General features: G+C 39.4%; 1 protein-coding gene across 4 annotated transcripts in view; it reads right to left on the bottom strand.

The window, feature by feature from the left end:
- myripb (myosin VIIA and Rab interacting protein b) overlaps window positions 1-23504 on the bottom strand; it is a 112066-nt gene that overhangs the window by 13409 nt on the left and 75153 nt on the right. For all 4 annotated transcript variants that reach the window (XM_072378587.1, XM_072378588.1, XM_072378584.1 and 1 more), the window contains exons 4-9: window positions 17647-17783; window positions 7241-7321; window positions 4924-5021; window positions 4576-4656; window positions 4274-4426; window positions 367-538 (exon numbers count right to left, since the gene is read on the bottom strand). In XM_072378587.1, the coding sequence (XP_072234688.1) occupies window positions 367-538; window positions 4274-4426; window positions 4576-4656; window positions 4924-5021; window positions 7241-7321; window positions 17647-17783 (722 nt within the window). The remainder of the gene's footprint in view (window positions 1-366; window positions 539-4273; window positions 4427-4575; window positions 4657-4923; window positions 5022-7240; window positions 7322-17646; window positions 17784-23504) is intronic.

Genomic DNA, 23504 nt, shown 5'->3' with positions numbered 1-23504 from the left:
CTCAGTCATGTGAATTATCATATGTTTGGTGAGGGAACCTAACATCATGATTTCATCAAATGGCTAAATGATACCACTCATGCCATCAGTCAAGCATATGAGATATTATCAACATCTATTTTCACCCTTAGAAATTTGTTTTAACGATTTTGTTGATTGGTATTGATAGTGCTTGTGTTCTTATTCTATTGTGTCATGATTTTCATATTAATTCTTTAAATCTCTAATTTTCTGTTTTATTTGCTCTGAATGGAAAGCACTGTGGGATAACTGCTGCTGCTTTAAATGTGTTATATAAATAAAGGTGACTTGACTTGACTAATATCAGGGAACACTTGGGCAGTGGTCTGTGAGTGGGATATTTACTCGAGTTGTCCAGGCGATCCATACTTTTCCAGGTGGGTAAGGACGCCGCTTTGGCTTCCCTTTTTAGAGAAGCGTACTCCTGCAAGCCACCCCCGCCCGCTCCTGCAGCCTCCTCCTCTGGGCCCTTCTCTGGGGAGTCGTCACTGGTGAGGGAGAACGCTGACCGTGAACGCTGCGATCACACACGGAAACACACACAGAGACACACAAATATGAGCAAAACGAGACACATACGGACAGAATTCTGCAGACATAAACACAACAGTTGAGATCAGACAGAGAATTATTGTTTTTTTATTATTATATAACCTTTTCCTCCTTGGAAACTTAAGCCAAGATTTTTACAGTTTTAAAACTAATGAGCTATGTTTTCAAAGTTTGCTGCATCTGGCAGGAAAATACTCACAATTAATTCCCATTTCATGGCACTGGTCATTCTGGCTACCTTTGATATGTATGAGGGAAAAGTCCAAAGCACACTGGGTGTGTTTTAATATTTTCATCAGCAGATGGAGCTACATAACAACTAAATAGCTACAAAGACTTCTCCTGCGACAGCATGTCTCATTCAAATGTGTAATGAATTGAGATTATAGTATAATACATCTCTCATTCTAGTTCATTCCAGCTAATACATTTGTGATGCACAACTCCTGATTTCATATCCACGAGAAATCACAGGCTCAGAGTTAGTGTAATTTTGTTGTTATTCAGTCTGAAGAGGTTTTTGAAGGATTTATTGTAGCTTCTTGTGTTGTTTATTGGGACAATTTGGCCTCTGAGATACATAAAGAATATAAGATTAAAACAAACAAAACATTCATCACTAAAATAAATTTGATATGATACCAAGTCTCTGGTATAGGGCTACAATACAGCTGTTGAGGCACATTTGCATGCACTGTGTCTCATTGAGTGTGTCTGCAGGAAGCTGAAAAAATAGGCGGGCTGAGCAAGCTAGGAGGATCCTTGCGTATTTCACAGGACTTTGATCTTCCACGAGTGTAACAGCAAAAAAACAGAAGAGAGACCGGGGGAGCACAGCTTTGATGCTCTACTCATGACACAACAAAATAACAACTCTAAACAAGTCCCTCCTGAAAAGTAGTGTGGAATATTGGCAGGTGTGTGTACTGAAAGTCAGGGTTTGTGTACACACTTTATATATCTCAGTGTATGCGTAACTGCTATATTGCTGCTATACTATGCATAGATTTGCAATATTTGCAGGGACTATGCAAGATAAACTGTTTTGGTTTTTCTTTGGACTCACTTTAAGACATGACATAAAACTGATTCATACTTGGTTCAGCTAAGATTTTCAGTCCCTTGTCTGCTTTGCTTTTGCTTGCTAAGGGAGAAAATCTTCAGTATCCTACTGAAACAAAGCTATTAGCACACACCTGTGGGTCTATTTAGTTGCTCATCGCTGTGTTTTACTCATTCAAAGAAAAGTTGGAAAGCATAGGTGGAACTCATAGAGTACCTATAGTATCTCAGAGCCAAATCAGAGCTCTTCTTTGGGTTATTTTAAATTTTCCCAACTTTAATCTGGATCTGAAACAGCAAGACGCTTTTGAGTCTGGCAATTAGTTTCAGAAAGCTGTGGAGAAAATAATGCGTTGAGATAATAATGTCGAGAGCAAGTGGTGTACATGTCAGGCAACTCCCAAACCATCCAGGAGCAGACAGATTGATGCAAAAAGTAGTCTTCAAGGATCCCCAAATTTTATCACAGGCTCTGCAGGTAACTGAGATTTGATGTGGGTGGGGGGCGTGTCAGGAAGAAGCCTTTGAAATGTAATGTAATGTTATCGCAAAACTACAGTTTGTTAATGATCATATTAACAATAACCAGAGGACTCATGTACAGAAGACTGCATGGCTTTCGTGTAGAGAAACGGCCTTGATAGAAATATCCATATGTATAAAACCGTCCATATAGCTTATCCTTTGCACATTTCCTTATAAAATCCTATTGAATTTGAAATTAAGAGCACATGCAAGAGCCTGCAACCCCACTTTTGCTCCTCCCAAAAATGACTGCAAAGTACAATAACACACCCCTCCTGCCACAGATTGTTCAATCAACAACTGTAAATCCTGCTGCAAAAGAACAACAAGAGGTTTACATAATACATATTTGGTTGTTTATCCTCTGGATCAGTAAGAAATGGAAAATACTGAAGTGGCAGAGTGTCATCGTCACAGTTAAAGCTGCCGGCTCAGAGAGATGCACAAATGCAAAATTTGATTTTCAACAAGAAAAAGAAAAAAAAGAAAAAAAGTGTTCTGACTTTAAAACATATATAAAGAAAAGGGTGATTGTACAGTGTGTGGCTGACAAGTTAATGCGCAGAAAAGCAGAGGCTGATGGCATGACGAGGGGCGGGCTGCTATTCTACAAGTAAGAATGTAGTTCACACACAGTAAGCAGGCTAGACACAGTTACATAATGCAATGACAATTATTGTCATAGATTATGAAGCATAAACTAGGGAGTCTGGTACCAGGAAGATGTCACCAGTCCATCTGAGTCAGCCAGAGTCTGAGAAAAGAGGGGAGGAGAACCATCAGAGTGCATCCAGCCTCGCTGTGACAGCTGATGGGTTGTGCGTTTGTTGTGGGGTTGTGGGGTTGTCTTCTTTGTAAAGATGATAGTCCCTAATATAATATCTCCAAGTCACACGAACGAAGAAAACTGTCCACTTTACTGGCAATTGTGGTTTTGACAACGTGAGAAGATATGTCAATTGTGGGAAATTATATTCAGCAGGTTTCAGTGTGCTCAATGAGACAAGTTATGGATGATGTGGACAGTATATTGGTAAGGTAACTGTAAGATGCAGAAGATGATGCCAGGTGGTTGTGGGCTTGGTTTTTAGTTTTTCTGATGTTAAACTAAATCCTTACAGATTATCAGACTAATTGTATATTTGCGTGCCTAATGATGTCTTTTCATAGATATAGTACAGTAACATTACTTTGAAAGCTTCTGTGAAGAGACAGTGCTTTGTATTATGCTGCTGGCAGCTTATGGGAGCCAGGGAAGAATTTGCAGAATGCTCATGACACGTTCGCTTTTGTACATACCGAATTTAAACCAAATGGTTTACACATGAGGCCAAGGTCTTGTGGAATAATAAGATCTTGACAGAAGAATTAAGATCTGGTGTGCTGGCAAGAGACATGTTTGGCTTTAACCAAAGACAGCTCCTCATGAATACAGCACCATAACAGGAGTGAAACATGGTGGTACAAATGTCATGGTTTGGCATTGCTTCGCCACCTCAGGATTTGGGATTGATTCAATTATAAATGATGCATGATATAAATAATCATTGTCTAACAAATGTAGTACACCCAAAACTTACCTTTTCATTTTGAAAATGTTCTAAATAAAACTAATAAATCCACCAAAGAATGGTTAAAAAAATAAATATGCTCCCAAGTACAGGCAGTACTTGAAGAAATATCACACATGTTTTGTTAAATAAATGATTAAGAAATAAATTTGATTCTTGAAGTTGTATGAAGCCAATGTTTTTTATGAGGTTTACTTATTTATTCTTTTGGACATCAAAAACAAATCACCTTTATTACTAATAATTACTAGTAATTTTCTGCCAAACATGACTGGTTGGTCTATGAACACACACACAAAAGGAAAATTATTTGCAGTGGCATTGAGTGAGAAATGTGCAGGTTGTAGGGTGGAAAAAACAAACCATCCTTCCTTTAACACTTGGTTCACAATCAAAGTGCCAGGCCTTTTACTTGAGAATCAATTCACACCCACAAACAGGGCAGATGTGTTTTGGTGTAACTGCAGCACACGTGGATGCCTTTGGCTGTGCAAAATTCTTCCATCCAGCCAGTTCTAGTTTAGACACAGTAAGAGACTCACCCAGAGAGAGTAGGAGGTCTTGAGAGGGTCTTGTGATGAAGTGTGAGGCTGGGAAGGAGAGGGCAGCTCACTGGGCTGGATCAGAGACTGAGGCTGAGGCCAGACAAAGTCATACTCTGTCTGCATCTCTGAGCGCTTCCTCCTCTGAATGATCTGAGGAAATATGAGAAAACGACAGAGACTGAGAGGAAAGCGATGTACAAAGCACAGAGCAACGAGGTAAAATGATGAATAGAATTGGGAAAATAAAATTACAATGCTTGCTCGTCAAAGAGAAGAATGAAGACCCTTAGAAAACCTACTTTTTGTACAATTGTTGTGGCGAGTTCCTCTATGAGCTCCTCTTTGTGGTCCCGCAGATACCGAGCCTCATTCTGCTTCTCCTACACACACACACACACACACAAACACGTATCGTATTCAAAGCGACTGAACTACCAGGAGAGGTTCTGTACACACATCTCAGCCATAAACCATGACTGCATCCTGCTGATACTGAGACCAAGAGGGAGGCAACAGAAGAGGAGGAAGGGGAGGCCATGACTGGGAAAATTGGGATAAAAGAGATGAGAATTATGAGAAAAAAAAGGAAATTTAAAAATAACAATATACAAACAAGGGGAGGGAGATGAAAGAGACTGATATCTCACCAAACTGTCGCGGAACTCCTCTGCCTTGGTAATGGCCTCCTCTATAGCTTCCTCAGCAACACGCAGGGCGACTGTGAGTGTCTCTGCCATACTGTGTCCTGGTAGCACACACACGCGGACCAAATATATCTCTGAAATACTCACATGGCAGATTTCCCTGAACTCCCCAACACTAATCTACTACTTTCTGAACTGCATAAGAGAAAGTATGATCCTGCATACAGTCAGGATGTAGTTTAGTGGTGCTAACAGGAAAGCTCTGTGTATGATTTTTGGATTGCAGCGCAACGTTGGACTTTTCCTGCATGAAATGTGTAGCTTTGAGTTGAACACTGGAAACATCACTGGATAAACTGTCATGATATTTGGGGTAGATGTTCATGTTCCTCCTCAGGCCAAGTTGTTAAAACTTTGCGCACCCCTTAACTTTACATGTAACGCCATCATCAGACCAATCCACTTATTTTGTATTTATCAGTTGTGACAAGCAAACTACACTTCTAACATTATTATCTGCACTTAGCGTTAAGGGCTAAGGAGATAATATGTTCTTATTGTTTTATAGATTTCCTCAAGTTGAAACCATGGCACATGCTTTACATGAGAGGAGGTATGAGTGGAACATGGACTTCATGCAAGAAAATGCAGCCGATTGCTTTGTGTAATACTGTTTTGAGACAGATAAAGAGTTTGATATTTGCCTGTCACCAATTTTGGGGGGTCAGAATTAACATAATCTATGCTCTTTATTATGCATATTTCTTAAGTTTTGAAGAACAGTGAGGAGAATTTAGTGACATCTAAGGGAGAAGTTGCAGATGGCCACCAGCTGAATAACTCACTCTCCTATTCCAAGCATATAGAGGGATCTAAGTTGAATGGTTAAAAAGGAAAAGGGTAAAAAATTAAATAAAGCAAAAAAAACAAATAAAAACAACAAAAGCCTGCTTTAGATCAAATTTGTTCTATTCTGGGATACTGTAGAAACACTTTGGTGCAACATGGTGGATTCTGCAGAAGGACACACCCATCAGCGGCTTATTGTTTGTAACCGGCTGTGGTGACAAGAGAGATGGACAGTAAACATTTCTGTAGTTTATTTACTGTAGTTTGTCCTATCGACCAAATGGGTAATCAAGTGGACTAACAGTGAAAAACAACTCATGGGAGAAATTAAAAATGCACAGCGGAAGTCGTTAGTATCGGCCTAAGATGTATTATATTTGTATTTAACATTCTTCACAGTTTAATATGTGTAAACATTCCCTTTCTTAAATGAGACACTATCTCTACTTTATGTCAGGAAGTGAAATGTCAGAAAAACAGTGAACAGAGGAAAGTATTTCAGCTTTAATTTATTTTATTGCATTGCCAGTGAAGTTTACATATGCAGTTTGAATTTCCCTGCAGTATTGCTCTTACATTTTTTTTTAGCATGGATCAAAGAGTTTCAGTAGCCTCCAACACAGGCTGATAATGTTTAACATCAATATCTGCTCATCCTCTTGGCTTTTAGGGAAAGAGAGCCATTTTGAAAGGAACTGAAAGGCATTAGAGTTCTTTTTAGGAAACAAACTGAACAGCACAAAAGGCTAGAGTGACATAAGGGTGAAATGAAGACACAGCCACTGTAAAATAAGTTTGATGACTGACTTAAGTATGTGACTGGAGCATTTATTTTGTAATCTTAATGCTTACTAACAGACAATTAGAGTGTTTTATTAGTGAACCTTTCAAAGGCATTAATTATTTAAATGTTAGATCTCAATCTTTTTATTGTACAAATAACGCAGACTTACTGAAACTGTTCGATTGGGGCTATTCAGTCTGTTTGCATATTAATTTCTGTACAAGGCCGTGTGTGTATTAGCTTGCATGTCTGTGTTCATTATGAGGCTATAATTTTATGTGCATGTGTGTTTGCCAAAGGGCATATCTGTGGTTTGATTCATATCTAGTGTGACTGTGTGCATGTGAATTTCAATATGTGTGCAATTTACTTTTATACTAAAGGGGACTACCACTCCATGTGTGCGCTGTTAATTTTAGTGTTGCGTTGCACTGACGTGCTTCCCCCACACACAATGCTGTTAACAAAATGGTCTCCATTAGTTAAGGCAACAATTCACGAGGAAAAAGCAGAAAAGCTCACCCTTTTAAGAAAACAGAAAAGGGGACCACAAGATGAAAAGAAAAGTCAATATACAGCAGGCAAGAAAAGAACCCTAAAGTGGCAAAGATAATGATGATAATTGTGGCTGAAATGACCCATCTGCAGTGCCACAAAGTGCTGCCTGTTCATCGGCACATCTCTCACCTTCACTCTGCTTGTAGAAGACAGAGTCGCTCCCGCAGACGCTGCCATCGTTGTCGTTGCTTCCCTCGTGAACACTGCTTTCTGAAACAGAGAGGGTGTGAAATGAAGCCTTCGGATAAAAGCCTTTATACTGACGCCTGTCACAGAAACACAAATATTCTGCACATGTCACACATTGGGATAAAGTAGCTGCATAGGTTTTTGTGCTGCTGCCAAGTTAAAAGTAGGTTACAAACTCTAGACAATGCCACAAATCCTCTTATTTTTTCTACTCTTGTCAAGTGTATTCCCATCTCTATTTGGTTATCTTGTCAGTTGTACTGTTTTGTTTTTTTTTCTGCTTGGCGCTGTCCCCTATTGTAGAAACAAAAGCAAAACAATTGTTGAAAGAAAATTATATTTCATCTGATAGTTCACTTTTCCTTCCAAACAATCCCATGTATGCACTCAGTGCTGGGATTTTTTCAAGGTGGCGATATATTTGTGTAAGCAACTTTACAAACAAAAAAAAATAGACTTATAGCCAAGGGATATCTCTCCGATGCAAAATGTGAGTTTTAGAATATGATTATTTTAACAAGCATACTTTAAAGAACCGCGAAAGACCAGAGCTAGTCTCGTCATTACAACATCCCCGCCTTCAAAAACCACACATTCCCTTAGTGGCCCATTAACTCCTTTTAGATATCTCTCCTGTGGCTCTCATTTACTGTGGCCTTCTCATTAGTTCAGCCGTAAAAGTGAAGAGGGAATACATGGACGTGAAGCCTTATTAAGAAGACAAACTGTCAGACAGGACAAGAGGGAGGCTTTCCAAACCACCACAGCAATATAAACTAAGCTCCTTGACTGACCACACCCCAGGTACATTTCCATTTCCTGAAAAAAAAAGTCCCAATCCACACAAAACACATAACTAGCCATTGCTCCAGCTCCACCTCACTTTGACTTCTCATTCAAAGCCAAAACTGAACAAAATTTCTACCCAAACACTAGGATTTCTTCCAGCAGTTTAGCCTGTGCTGTTGAGAAATCATGCACTCCATGACATCTACTCTTGGCCCATCCCCTTATTTCTGCCATCACTGTAATCCTGTTGATCCTGCTGTTGGACAGGCTGTAGTGCACAGACACAGTCAAATGCTCCTGGTGGTTTGGTGTGAAACTGGCGTCAAGCAGTCAGAACAGCTTACGGATCACCGACATAAGTAACTACAAAGCCATCACTCTTCCACACTGCAGTGCTGTTACTGGATGAAAGCTTGGCATCTCCACCGAGAGTAAATATGTATATTTTGCACAGCAATACACTTAATAAAAAGCCACTTCAGAGTCCAGTGTACGAAGCCAAATTCATCAAAATCAAAGAAACTGGCATTTTTCTTCTCTTTTCCCCTAGTAGCACTGCCAGCTGTGAGATGTGTTATGCCAGTTCAGCCATACTGCAAGATGAACTGCTGTTTGTCAAAGCTCTGCAACATTTTCAAGCACACCGCAGACCAGCAATCACAAACTCTCACATTAGTTCACTCTGACGTGCAGTAACATCGACCAGAAAAGACAGTTTGTGATGTTTCTCTACACATCTAACCGAATCTAATCTGAAATATATGCTTACTTCTTGAAGCAGGTTAACGTCATGCTGCCCCGTCTCAATTTACAAGCTCAATCCTCACAGTTGCAATGCAATGTAAGAAGTCCACAGAACATTACACTCTCCACGGGTCCTGCCCTGCCAGTCTCCTGCCTTGAATGTGGTGTCGTTCAGCAGAACCATTCTTGCTTGGTTAGAGCTGGATTTTGGTTTCTGATGAGGTGGAAGGCGACAATAGATGGGCAAATTACCTGGAGCAGCTCAGGACAATGTAGATATAAAAGGACTGCTGTCAGAGAAAGTGAGGCGCCTCACAAGAATCATCTAATCGGTAGCAGGCTGGTAACGCTGCTCACACACGTATGCACAGAAAAAGGATGATAATTATACGGATGCAGCCTGCAGTGCACTTATCTAGTATTCAGTGTATGTTTATCCTGACTCATCATCTATACGGACTGATCTATTATCTCCCTCATAAATTCATTAGATTGCAGGGGTAACCTAACTAATACAGAGGTTTGTGTTTATTAGAGTATTTCTGTTTCACACTATCTAAATTGCAGAAAGACATTATTTGCCTCTTTGTCTTTCTAACATTTAACTGTGATACCTGAGGTTACTTCATACATAAGTAATCCACAAGTGTTCATTTGTGAAAAAGCTCCCACTCAAATAAATACTGGAAGTGGTTATTCAACTGTTTCCTCACTAGAATGAGAGAAAGAACTCACATCTGCTTGGTCCTAAACTTTAAACATGATTAGATGTAATGAGATTATTTGCACCAAAAGGCATTGCAGCGTTTTGTAATGACACAGAAAAAAAAGCCCTTTTAAGGACGTTGGAAAACATCATGAGGTTACATAAAGAAGGTAGGTGAACTTCTCAAGGCTTTAGGCAAATACGACGGTGCTGCAATCCAACCACACTTACAATTAGCTGTGAAGTGGGTCCATGAATGTAAGGGAAAAGGCACAACAGGGAAAAATTTTGCTTTCAAAGGCTGCTCACTCTCAAAATCTTGTCCTCGGAGTCATCCACACAAAATTGCACAGTTAGTATGAATAGATTAATGCAACCGAGGGTTGCTTTGAAAGTTGCGGTCGCAAGGAACTACAGGAAGTATGTCCTTTATTTCATAAATGGTTGAGTTTTCTATGCAAAAAGGAGATGATAAAGAAAGCACCAAAGCTTCTTTCCTTAGTACTTATTTAACCAGCTCGTATGGCTGTTACTTAGAGACTTCTGGGTAATTTGACTCAGTTAGGAACCTTTCTAAACAAACAAGACTCCTTATCAGCAGGAGTGCTCATGGCATTATTATACTTTTCAAACTCTGTAACGAAGGAACATTGTACTCATTTGTTGCAAATACAACACACCAAAAAATACACTGTTTTTTGTTTTTTTTTAAGATAACAGGGCTGCCTGTGGGGAATACTACCTTAAACAGCTCGGTTGGATCAATACCTAGAATGCAGGATGAGGAGGTTCATAGGTGAGACTTTTAGTTCTGGGATGGAAAACTGCTGAAACTCTGCAAAAGATGCAAAATTTGACTCAGGGAACTGACATCCTGCTAGATTAAGGCTGGATTTCAGCTCTGATATTCATAAAATGTATCAGGAATGTTTCAGTATCAGATTCTTGAAAAGATTACGGAGATCCATTCAAACTAGTATTAATTCCTTTAAACAGTGTTCTAGGATTATATCTATTATTGGATACCATTTGTGAGAAGTAAACTGATCCTGCGCCGTTAACTGCTTTCTGATAAATTAATATCTGATTCTTGAGGGCCACATATGTTATTTCAGAACTGTTGGCCTTCCACTGACATTTAAACTCTCTACAAAGTGTTTTGAGGGCTTGAGTGAGATCACTGAACAAAGAGGGTTTATTGCATTTCTCTTTTTTGGTTTTAACTGGGGAAATTTGGCCAAGGATGGAAAGACCAAAAGCCGGCTATGTTTTCAAATGGATTATTCACCATTGTTTGATGAAAACCCATTATTGGCTCTTTTACACTGATTGATAGGGGTGAAGTGTGGGAAGAAACCCACATGCACTGGGCAGGAACATGAAGTCTCTCTGCAGAAAATCCCAGACAGTCGACTGAGGTAAGCTAGTACGGCTGCACTTCTAACCACAAAAAACAATGTCAGCTCCAAAAGCAACATTCAGTGGCAACAGCCCAAGTATTTGTGTTTGCATGGACTGCAAATGAGCTGGGGAAAGAGGCAACAAAGGCCTGCAAAATACGCTGTGTCTAAGGAGCCATAGACACTTTGAGTTTGCAAATTTTCTGACTTTGCGAGATGAGAGATGTCTCTGGAGCCTTTCAAAGGTCTCATCAACATATTGCCAACGTAATACCACACTTCACTCTATAAAGCTCATTATACTGGCTGTAATGTAAGAAATAAGCTGTGCACACATAGTTGAACATGTCATCATGGTAAAAAAAAGAGACTTTTTGCTTCGCTGCATGCTCTTCTTTGGAAAACATAGTGTCATTTACCAACTAAGTGGAGACACAGAGGATAAAAGAAAGACATGAGGGTGTATAAATGAATAAATGAACCAGTGGCAACATTCCTGGAGTTCAAGTAGCAGCGGCAGCAGCAGCAGGAGGGGAGAGTCCAGAAGGTTTCCTTTCAATTATCATGCAGCATCTGGCAGCACGCAATAACTAGTAAATAACGGCCTGAGAACAATGTCTGAACCGACAGGATGTCTGCTTACATCATACAAGTCAGCCAGTGGAGGAAAGTAAATAAACCCACATTAGCTTTATTGTCTCTGTTATTTAGGGAGATTTTTTGGAGTTTTACATACTTTTTCTTGAAGTGATGTTAAAGACATTTAAATCTGTAATGAAAACAAAACAAAGAATCAAAAGATGCAGAGTTGAATGTTCAGTAATAATTAAGTATTAAGTATTTTGTCCAAGTTCCATATGCTGCACATTGAATAAAACATATTACTGACAATGCTCCATTCACGTGTTAATGTGTGTGCAGGCGATAAGTGGTTCGAGAAGGAATTTGCCTTTAAAGATCAAATGATTGAGGTGAAATTCAAGATGAAAGAGAAAAAAGTCTCCGGTAATTAACTTTCACCGTTCTGCTCTCATGTTTTTTCAGAAGGCAACCAAAGTCACCCATTTTTGATTGGGTTAATCTTTCTAATGCATGAATTAGGGGAAGAAAAGTGCAGTGGAAAACCATCCAGGACACAGCTTAGAGGGGTTGAAAATGTTTAGCCTGCAGGAGAAGAGCATGCCAATCCCACACAAACCACAGCATAAAAAATATTTTGTAAACAAGCTTTACAGTTGAGAAATGATTGCTGACTTTTAGTACTCTAAAGATTTGCAGCACTTGAAAATAATTATGAGATGATAAACTATGAGTAAAAACACAGAGTTGATGGAAAAACGAATGGCCATTTCTGTTTCTAGTGTATTTAAATACCTCAAAAACTGAAAAAAGCCTTAAAATCTGATCAAATTGTGCAATCATTTCATGTCCAGTTGCTTAGAGCCAGAGTTTTCAGTGTGTCTCCTTCATTCTGGGTATTGTTGGCAATTCAAAGACCCAGAGATATCTATGCATGCATGCTGGCCAACACATCTACATGAGTGCATTCAAACTCATGGTGTTTGAAACCAGCGAGGTCTGAGCCCTTATCTTTGCTTTCAGCATGAGTAGCTCTGGGCTCATGTTGAACCCTCCACTCCTTAAAGATAGAGCACTCAAAGCTTTCAGTCCAAAGAACACAAATGGTCCCAAAAGCGTCAATAGTCCCCTGAGTGTCTGAAATGCTTGAACCTTCATTCAGAAAGTTTATCTAGCAAGGTGCAGCAGAAGAGTTCAAAGCTTTTAAATGTGAATCATGAAGTCTGTGGGTTTGTTTTGCCCCCCAGCTTAATTCTGCTTCTGCTGTGCAGAGCAGCACAGAGACAGACCCCAGGTCACCGTTCAGTGACTCAAAGCAGCCACATGTAACCTACTGCCCAGCAGCTCTGTGCTGAAGGTTCGGGACATTTAAATGGATTGGACCAACATTGTGCACAATACTCTCAGTGCGCAAGTGTAATTCTCACTTTCTAATTTTCAGTTTAACTCTGTTTCACCCCAAGAGCTGTAAAAGAAAAACAAAGAAAAGAAAAATAAGCCCCCAGGTTGAAGAAATGAACAATAATTTGACTTATTCTGTAACCTTGTTTTGTAGCATTTGCAAAAGGTAAGTCAAAGGGGATCCTCAGAGGCAATCAGTGGCATGCAACTGTTGATCCTGTAGCATTTAGATCTTAATTTTACTCATTACATTAAGAGAAAATATATGACTGAGAAAACATACACATCACACTCAATCAATCATTGTTTTGAAACGGTAAAAATCTCTCAGTCGCTCTCATTTTCCTGGGCAGGTACGAAGCCTCCAACAGACATTTGGAGGAATGTTACAGCAAACAGAAAAGGCAGGAGAAAACTAGGACATCAGTAATCCCCCCCATTTGAAATGAATTAAATTTAAGTGTCAAAAAAAATAAAATCCATCATCCTCGCTTCTAATACTTTATAGCCAACCCATCATGTTGCATTTCACGGTGAATTTCATGACACCACAACATAAAATCAGACTATATTTGTAGAGTGATTCACAAAGATGAAACTCTGATGGAGATGCTCAATAATTAAGTGACGCCTTACATGGATTAAGAAGTGGAGGTAAAACGGATATTCCTTTTTTTCACAGAAACAACTGTAACTGTAAACAACTGTAGTTATAATCAGAGTGCCAGAAATATCTGCGGCGACAGCTCACACAAACAGGTCCTTAAATAAGGATTGGTTTGAATATACACTGTTCATAGGAGAAGCTTGACCTACTTGCACATACATGTTTGTTTTGTCAAAAATGATAAGATTAATTAGGAGGCAGGTGGTTAGTTTACGGCAGCATAAAGACTGGGGGTAAGGGGAAAAAGGGAGGCTGGCTGTGTCCAACTGTAACAAGATCTGTTTCACCAACATGTTGTACTTTTAAAGAGATTGTGCATCCTGCAATTTCATTCCTTTCCTATACACAGCATTTGCCTTGAGTATTGTTAACACTGAGGTTTTCAGCGCTAACCACTTATAATGTGTCGCTCTAACATATCGAAAAAAATGAAAGAAAACACTTCAGCTGGGTTCTGTTTTCCCTGTTTCTGGTCTTCATGCTAAACAACAGTATCATCCGCCACCCAAAACTGCAGATGCTCCTTGTGTTTCTCATAAGTGAAAGAACATTTTTCCTCTAAGCTTTTACCGTGCCATTATATGGTGACTTCACAGTTTAATGCCGTATCTATCAAACTCTGTTTGTTGACGTGTGGCCCTTTTGTTCATTGTATTTCATGCCATGCTGCCAAGACAGGCATTCAGTTTAATATACACTTGGATCAGCGCCTGGCATCTGACCATCCACTTAATCAGATACATAGAGCATTTAGGAGAATAATAAAGATAAATGAAGAAGATGATTCGCTTTAAGTCCTCTCATCACCTTATGCTATTGCTTCATATGTGGTCACCAACACTTCATCCGTGTTTAATGTGAAAGGTCCCTCGGAGTCATGTCTATCGTGCATCTCACACTTTCTCCTGCGCGCACGCATCCACACGCAGAGGACGATATGGGATTCACTGCTGGATACACAGGAGCTCTACTCTTACACCCTTCACCAGGGAAGACAGACATAAAAGTACAGATCGATTAGTTTGAAGGTCACACCTTCTCTTTGGGGACTTGATAGATGTAAAAAGGCCACATCATTCTCACTGGCTGTCATGCCAGCTGACATTTCACTCTTTTACAGAATTTATTTTATATGTTTATGTTCATATACATATATATTTATATGTAGAAATATATATATATATATGAAGAATACATTTTTACTCGTTCATGGATATAAAGTGGTCTACATTTCACACATAGCTAGGATTATGAGAGTGTTTTTTGCATGAAAAGAATAAGCTATTGAGGGATGTAAGTGAGATGGTGTAACTGCAGTTTGTTAATGAGCAGTTTCCTTATCTAACAGAATTCTTTTCAACCCCACGCTGATTTACATGCTGAGTGAAAATCCCATCATACTCTGAAAGACTGAAAGCACAGAAGCCTTCATATACATTAAATCTGGCACAGTTAAACACCCGTTAAGATATTTTCCCATTAATCCCATTAATTGCCAACAAACAGATTTTAGCTCATGTTTTCTTTCAAACTAGATAAAAACTGGCTTATTTGTTAACATTTCATGAACACTTTTTTTCAGTGTAAACACTGAGAGCCGTTATATCTGAAGCTGTCTTATGAAAGTCACTGAAGCTTTACTATCAAGATACAAGCCTCTTACCAGGCCCTCACATGTAAAGACCATATTGTATATCAAGTTAGCTCGCTAAATGGTGGAGGCAGTGATGCAAGCATTCGAGATTTGGAAGTGGTACTGTCTGTTTGGCTCTTGCAAGCTGGGAGACCATCAGTCGAGTCACATAATCCTCCATTCTACCCGGATATAATGAAAGAGGAGAGACGCAGACCCAGCAGAAAAGAAAAGCGGAAAGGAAAACCAATAACTGGAGCTTCAGAAAGAAAATAATTTTTCCCATTTAGACATGACAAAAGGAACAATAGTCACAACAAAAATCCCGACCCTTCTGTGAAAGCCTAGGGTAACATTCTACTGTGGAAGTGATCAAAATGAGCTGTAAAATGTCAAAAATGCTTTGAAGTGGCAAATGTAGTCACTCACATGCATATGGTATTTGAATGTTAAATATCAGCTTCTCTTATTTTTACAAGTTTTAATTCTCCCAAATTTTTCTGCATATTTTTGGATCTCTTTTAATATCTTTGTGTGTTCTAATATTCTTGTTTTTTTCTTCTCGTGTTGGACGTGTCTTTTAGGTGTTTTTTTTTTATGTGTTACGAAATCTGTCACGAGCAAAATTAGTCATTAATGTTATGGCTGAGGATTTTTTCTTGTATTCATCAGGGCACCATCTACATCATCACAAAGGTAATGTCAGACAGCCTGTATGTCCTAAATGGACAATTTTTAGAAACAAATTCTTGATACTTTCAGGGTTAGAGTTAATTTGCATGTGTAATTAGGATCAGATGAAATGAGAATGCGAGCAATGTGCTTTGAAAAGTTAGCACAAGCTACTGTAGATGGAGAAAACAGCAGAAGCAGGAACTTGGCCAGGAACTTGCGAGCCATGCTAGCGAATGAATGGCTCAGTATTTCCGAACCTACGGCTCCCTTGGCCGGGAGCAAAGAGCTATCCCTGCTTACTGCCTGAACCAATAGCTCACTTGCACAGCTCTTGGCTGGCAAACAACACCTTTCCACTGTTGCTGGAATAGAAACAAATACATTTCCATGCCGATACTTCCACTTATGTGTGACCTTGCATAATCTAGCTTCTTCGTCTGGAGAATTCCTTTCTGATTCAACGATTAAAGGCTGAATTAACCCAATAATAAACAGAGCACAATGCAAACCAAGTCAGAGTCAACAGGGAAGGTAAGTGTCAGCTACTGGATGTGTGGGCTGATATATGGCTGGGGTCAGTTAGAATATTCATAGAAAAGTTACCAGCAGAGCCACAGAATCAGCGTCAAGCCATCTTAAGACTATACAAGTTTATTTTCTTTTTGTTACAATTCGGAGAAACACAAATGAGTTCTTGAATGGTTTATAATGATCAAAGTGTGACTTTAACCGAACTGAATAAAGTGCAGCCCAAGCAATGTTTAACTTTTACAATGGCTAAACTTGTATCTGAGAAAAGTATAAATAACAGGAAAAAATTTGAACGGCATAAACTTGAACTGGACACTGTTTATACTGTAGCTGAACTCTATTTTGTGGTTTAGCATAATTTCATGTGATTGTGGCTTTCATTTTGCCCTGCTCATGCTGGCTAAATCTCTTTATAAATCCCAGACAAACTAAACTTCATTTGTGGCCACGATGCATTTCCAAACATCCCCTCACATCAACCTCATCCAGTTGGGCCTTATGCCTGACCTGATTCATCCCCTTTGTGCTCGCTTCATCTCTATAATCCCATGTATCAGGATATGAAATAATGCCTCTTTGTCAGTCATAGAAGCATACTGATCATGAGCAGCTGGCTGAAAACAACATTCTATGGAGGAGAGGAGGGTTTAAAATAAATTTGCTAAAATAAATCTGCTGCCATCCTGCTGAAAATGCAAAGTGCCCGTGCATGAGATTAGCTGGCAGGGCAGTCTGTCTCTGCTATCAACTCTGGCACATGACAAGCAGGAAATGCAAGTTCACATCACATCTTAAGGTGCAGAAGCAGACCTGAAAATGAACTCAAGTTCATTTTACTCAAGTTAACAAATATGCAGCAACATCTTTTTAAAGTAGTTTTAGCATTGCCAGTCTTGAACATAAACCTACAGAAGTGAGTCTGTGTGAGACTCTTTGTTTCTGTATGCCAGATAAAAAGCAACTAAAGACACCATTCACCGAGAGAGTAAAATGTGTGTCGTAACGTAAGTGATCATTTACCAAAGTGAACTAATGAGCATTCAGAAGGCCTTATACTGTAATGTGTGTCCAAACAAAACCTCATGTCTTTCTATTAATCATTTTTAATGAAGACGCGCATGTGTCAGGCCAAACCAGCAGATCTGCTGTAATCACAACATGACAAACCTGGCAAAGACTGGCAACAAAGAACAGATGAAGTGAAAATGAGGATGAAGTTACCTGGGAGATCAGAGAATGCTCCTCTCTCAATAATGTGCTTTCTGTAAAGAGTCTTCAAAACCTTGGCGCTGCCGAACCTCTTGAAACGGCTCTTCACGTTGTTATAATACCATTCAAGCGACTGCGTCCTAAAAATCCTGCAGACGAGAGGAGGAAAAAACAGAAAATATGACATTAAGTCAAAAAGAACAGATGGCAATGAAACTGGCAGGAGTGTAGTTTTATTATAATTACACCAGGATTATGACTTTGAGTTTAAGCCAGAGAGATTACATTCATACAAGTTGAGTATCTTGTAATTATTAGAGTAGTCCACTAGACCTCAAAAAAATATTTTTCTTTTAATCACTTTAGAAACTAATTAAGCCTTTCTTGGATAAAAAAAGGGCCAGGCAGGATTGTGATGGAGAGTTGTTTTATACTTTCATAAGAACTCTGCTAAGATTTGAAAACTTTTGCCTGTTTGACTGTGGTGAATGTATGGGCTTTCAGATGTGACGCCACAGCCCTACTTGTCCAGGCTTTTCCTCATTTATTGGTGCACCGGCTGGTGGCTGCCTGAATGCCAACCGGGCAGACACTGGCAAAGAGTGCTTGATTATGTAAGCAGCATTGAATTCATAACAGAGAGGGTTATGAAAAGCCCTGAGAAAAGCGCTCCCTCTATGCGGGGCTGTGTTGCATTGGATTGCATGAAGCTCCGCCAACTTTGTGTTTAATCTCGTGGTCCCTTCTGCTCTCTTTTGGCTTTTGCAGCTGTTGTCACATACATTAGTGAGTCAGAATGGAAGCAGATTTACTGTTCGAGGACACAAAACCACACAAACAAGCCCTCTAGACGCACTTTGCCCAAACCCTACCAATGAGTTTTGTTCGCGTGTGTCCAAATATTTTCTGCACGTCATAAAAATAACCACAGTGCAAGCCATTGCACCTAATAAACATTAATAACATATCAATTAGACAACAAATCAGTGTCTGAGAGCGCAGCCAACACATGCACAATACAGTTTTTATACCTTTCAGTTAGAATGAACAGGCCTGGGGAAACACACTTTACAACCCAAATGTAACCACGTCACATATAGTATGTCACTGTCTCCATTCTCCTGATTATGAAAGAGCAAGGAGAAAGTGAAAGGGCACACGCAGTATATGCCAAAGTGTCTGCATATTGATGCTTCTGCTTAATGAGTAGAAAGGCTGTGGAAGGAGGGGGTGAAAATAGCCATGCTAATAAAGGGATCCTGAGTGCCCCTGAGGCTGAGTGAGCTGCCACATTTATCCCTCCTCCCCCATTTCTAACCTCCCTCCACTCTTCTCTGCCCTGGATTTATTATCCTCTGCCTCTATCAGCCGGGCTGCTCAATGGGCTTGGCTCCTTAATTTCATGCCACGGGTCAACCCAGTCACTTTAACGGCAGTGGCCGTGTTCTAGTAAAAAGCCCAGACTCTTTTCTATTTCTCTTTAAACCTCCACCTGGGCCCGAGGAAGAAGACACATGAATGAATCTCAAGAGCAACGCTACACTGAGTTGTCATCATATGAGGCTGAAATACAAATACTTCCACCCTAACATAAGCTAGTGCATCTCAGGGGAACTTCTGAACTGAAAGATACTGAAAAATAGCAGAGAGGATGGGTTTGGTGGAAATATTATCTGAGCAGAATCTTATTTATTTTTCAGATTATGTTACACCTTCTATATAGAGGAACACTTCAAATAAAATAAAAAAACACATAACTGACTATTTGCTAAACTCTAACCCCATTTATTAAACACTGTTGCTTTGCTCTATATTTAGTTTTCAGTGCTAACAGTGGCAGATTCACCTCTTGAAATTATTTCTCATTTCAAAAACTTTGGCTCCTTGCTGTCAGGTATTTTTCATAATGCTAACTTTTCTCACATTATGTATCGGCTGAAATTACAACTGTTGCCAGCAGATTATATCAGATTGTTAATAATTGTTCATAACTCTGTGTCTGGCAGTTGAACTGTTGAAAGCAGTAATTAAACATGTACTTTATACATATTATCATTTTCCTACATACCAATTTGCCCCCTGAAATGTAGAATGTTGTGAAAAATGCAATACTGTGTGCAGGCGAGTCAACTCTCTTTCACCTCTGAACTATGCCAAACATGTAGATATCATTCATCATCAACAGTTCCTTCAGTGACGTTAAATTTACCAATGCCCTGTGCAACAGTGTAACCTCAAACTATCAAAGATGTTGACTTTCGTATCGTGTGCTGGTGAAAGCCGGATGATCCCTTTATTCTTCAGCCCAGAGAAAGAGGAATAGGCTACAGGATTGACAGTATTTTTTTTTATTTTTTTAAGAAATGTTCCAGAGCCCATGCAGTAACTTGCTCAAATTCAAAATAAGTGCACTTTAAAACAACAAAATTTTGTCTTTTAATGTGAAAATGTTGAGCCAACCTTTGAGGAAACAGTGTTTGTAAAACAGTAAAGATTAAATGAATGTCTGCAACAAAACATTAGAAATATCACCAATTTGACATAAACTGCCAGTAAAACTAATCTGTTTTTAGGGATGCACTGATACCGATATATCAGTACATTCAAGTTCCATACACAGACATTTTCTAGGCTATATAGGGTTTTTTCCTCAATCACACACAGAATGCAACGGAGGCAACACAGGCTTCAGTGTCTTGCCCAAGGACACTTCGACATGTGGTCCATGGAACCACAGACCTTCTGATGGGCAGATGACCATTCTTAGTCGTGAGCTACAGCCACCGCTAAGCCCCGGTGATTCATCTTCTACTGTGGCTTAGCTTTACAACAGTGCACTGCTTTGATTTCTTGATTCGTGACTTACATTAGAAAAAAACACATATGATGAGTAAACGCAAACTTCAGCGCAAACCTCTGTGCTTGCAACACAAACTTTTTTGAAGGGAAGCTTTACAGTTCAGAAAAGGATTTAGGACAGTGGGAGAGGCATCTCCGTGAATGAAGCTTGACATTGCTTCCCTTGAGTGAACTGATCTAAAAAAGAGATGAAGAGGGGAGGAGAGAAGAGTGGATAAGCAGAGGCTTTCAAGCAAGAGCTCTGCTGTTCCATGAACTTCTACAAATGCACATTCCATAATGAGGTTGGGAGATTCCCTGATGTTCAGCTGTTGCATGAATAAGTAAGAGGGATTCCTGTGGATGTTCCCCTGACAGGACACTTTCTCTTCCTCCATTATCACTTCACTCAGCTCTGTGTGGAACAGACGCCTCCCTGCTTACCCTTTACGCTTATCTAAGGCCCTTTTGCCCTCTTTACTTCAGAGGACCAATTTGGTTATCAAAATGACTTTTAAATAAAATATAGAAAGTATGTAAAAGAAGTGCAATAAAAAGAAGCTGATTTGCTGAGTTTCTAGGTCCCGAAGCAAGGGGAACAATTAACATAATTGACTGTCTGGGCCTTCTAATGAATTGGTTCAGCTTCTGTTGAAGCTGCTATAGAGACGAGGGGAGCAAAGCGAGAAGAAAGAAGGCTGGGGGTTGACAATAACAGAACATCAAACAAACCATATTCTCCACTGAAAATGTTTATATGTGAGTGACTGATCTCGATAATAAAAGGAAATAAGACCAGATTGTTTTCAGCTTCGGTGCTAGATCAAAGTGCCTGACGTTTGGGAGGTTAAAGCCCTCCCAAATGAGGTGTGAGGTCTATATGAGTTAATACATCATGTACAGTAATGTTTTCCTATATCAACTATACATAAAGAATAGAAATGAGAAGGCAAAAAGAAGCGATGCAAAATGTATTCTATGCTTAAAGACATTTTTAGGTAGATGGATGTCTATCTGTCTATCTAAAGATGTTTACGCTACAGTATAAGCAGGTTGCAGACAAATCAGATTTGTCACTTAAATTAGATCATTAGGACAAATGAACCAGTCGGATTTGTCCATCTGGACACCCCTAACTGAATGGGTTGCATTGAAAGTGTCAGTAAAATTATTGCTATGCTGGCAGTGCGGCTTTCCGGTGGAAGAACCTTTCCAGCTTTGCCAGTACAGAATATTCCGCACAAAATGCCAGCAGACTATTTTATGTCCATGGAATTTGACAAAGCCCTCTGCAAGCAGAAGCAAGATTTCACACAGCACTGCATTCCCTGCGATTTGACAGTATCACTGTGTGTCACACTGTGAGGGGTGCAAGAGGAACTTTGAAATCTGTATTTAGAGGCAAGAGTGTCCACAGTGAGACACATTTTTAGAAATATAAGATAACATTCACATAGCATAGCTTTATAGCACCATAAACAAACCTTAAAAAAAAAACATTTGATCGAAACATCTGGGAATAAAGTTATGGGTTGATTGTTAACAATTAACCTTTCAATAATAATTTTTTTATTGACAGAAAATAAGTCAACTGTGAAGAAGGGACAAACCTGTTTCTTGGTTGCATCCATGTCATGGTCTGCTGTGTTCCTCCAGCTTTTACTCACTTGCCCATTTCTAATAACAACTATGCCACAACCAGGCTCCCCACAAGGCAATTTTCTTTTCTTATTTTTCTTATCTAATAAAAAAGAAGGCTCTGCCGGTAATCATACATTTATTTTCAGAAATTGGTGCAATTTCAGTAAGTGACAAAATATAACCTATTTAAGCTTTCTAAAAAAGTGAACTGCTATTTTGAAAAAAGTGTCTTAAACTCTACACATATTTCGAAAAACAATATAAGTAATACTAAAATGATACTGTCAACAATTACTTAGTATAACATTTTATGAATTTTAAGAAACTTGAAGAGAAACTATTTGAAATCATTTCTCTTGGCCTTGCAAATGGAGGTCACGCAAGTTCCCAGGCAGCAGCCTCGCACCACATCTTGCTCAATGTTTCTTTATCATACTGCAAGACATGGTGATGAATCAGGTCCTGGTACTTTATAATTTTTCATCTACTACTGTTACCTTATCCGTTGCACAAATATCGTACTGTATGTAAACCGCAACCTAAATGTGCCCTCAGCTGCAGACCCATTGCAAAAAAAATGTAGCACACCGCAGGGAGGGGATATTAATATTGAGTCATTTCTGTTCTGAGCACGGGGAGAACAGCTGAAACCACACTATAATTAATGACAGATAATATCTTGCCACATCTTCAGTTGTTTACATCAGAAATGGATATTCCCCTGAGATATGCTGCTTCAGTTGCTGCACCACAGCATTCAAAACAATGTAAAACTTCCTCATTGGTAGAGTAGTTTGAGGGACAAAGGACAAGGACATGGGTCAACTGCTATGCCCGTGAGACTCTGTATGAACCTGGCAGAGCCTGACTGACCTGTCGGTATGATTTAAAACCATTTGTGCCCTGCACCAGGCAGGAAAACAACTCTTATACAGCAGTAGTCCTGCACATGACCTTTCCAGGAAGCAGCTGGAATGCTGATTAACTGTCTGTGCCTTTTCTGTCTGACATTCAAATTGGCCCAGAGAGGAAATTAAAAAGGGGTAACTGTTTAAAACACAGTTCTATATAAAAAGGCAAACTTGGCATGATCAGATATAAAATGGCATTGAAAAACCACAATGCACGCTCCTCATTTAGAAGATCAGTAAATTTGAGACAAGTCCATTGAGAGAGCCGACGTACCCTTACAGTCTTTGGCCATATGTGCTGGTCCTTCGGAAAACACAGAGCATCTGTTGCTATTTTACATATTATGGTATTATTGGCAGGCTCTCCCATGAAGAGCAGAGGGTCACTAAATGAGCAGAACACTGTTACTGGACGCAGCAGAATGTGTGCCATAAAGTTTTTAACATACACAATCTAGCTTCTGTTACACTGGAAGATTT

Source organism: Leuresthes tenuis, unplaced genomic scaffold, assembly GCF_036924035.1.
Source record: "Leuresthes tenuis unplaced genomic scaffold, fLeuTen1.0.hap1 SCAF_24, whole genome shotgun sequence".
NCBI classification, from domain to species: domain Eukaryota; kingdom Metazoa; phylum Chordata; class Actinopteri; order Atheriniformes; family Atherinopsidae; genus Leuresthes; species Leuresthes tenuis.
The sequence above is the reverse complement of the archived record's forward strand: the minus strand, read 5'-3'. Positions and strand labels throughout refer to the sequence as shown.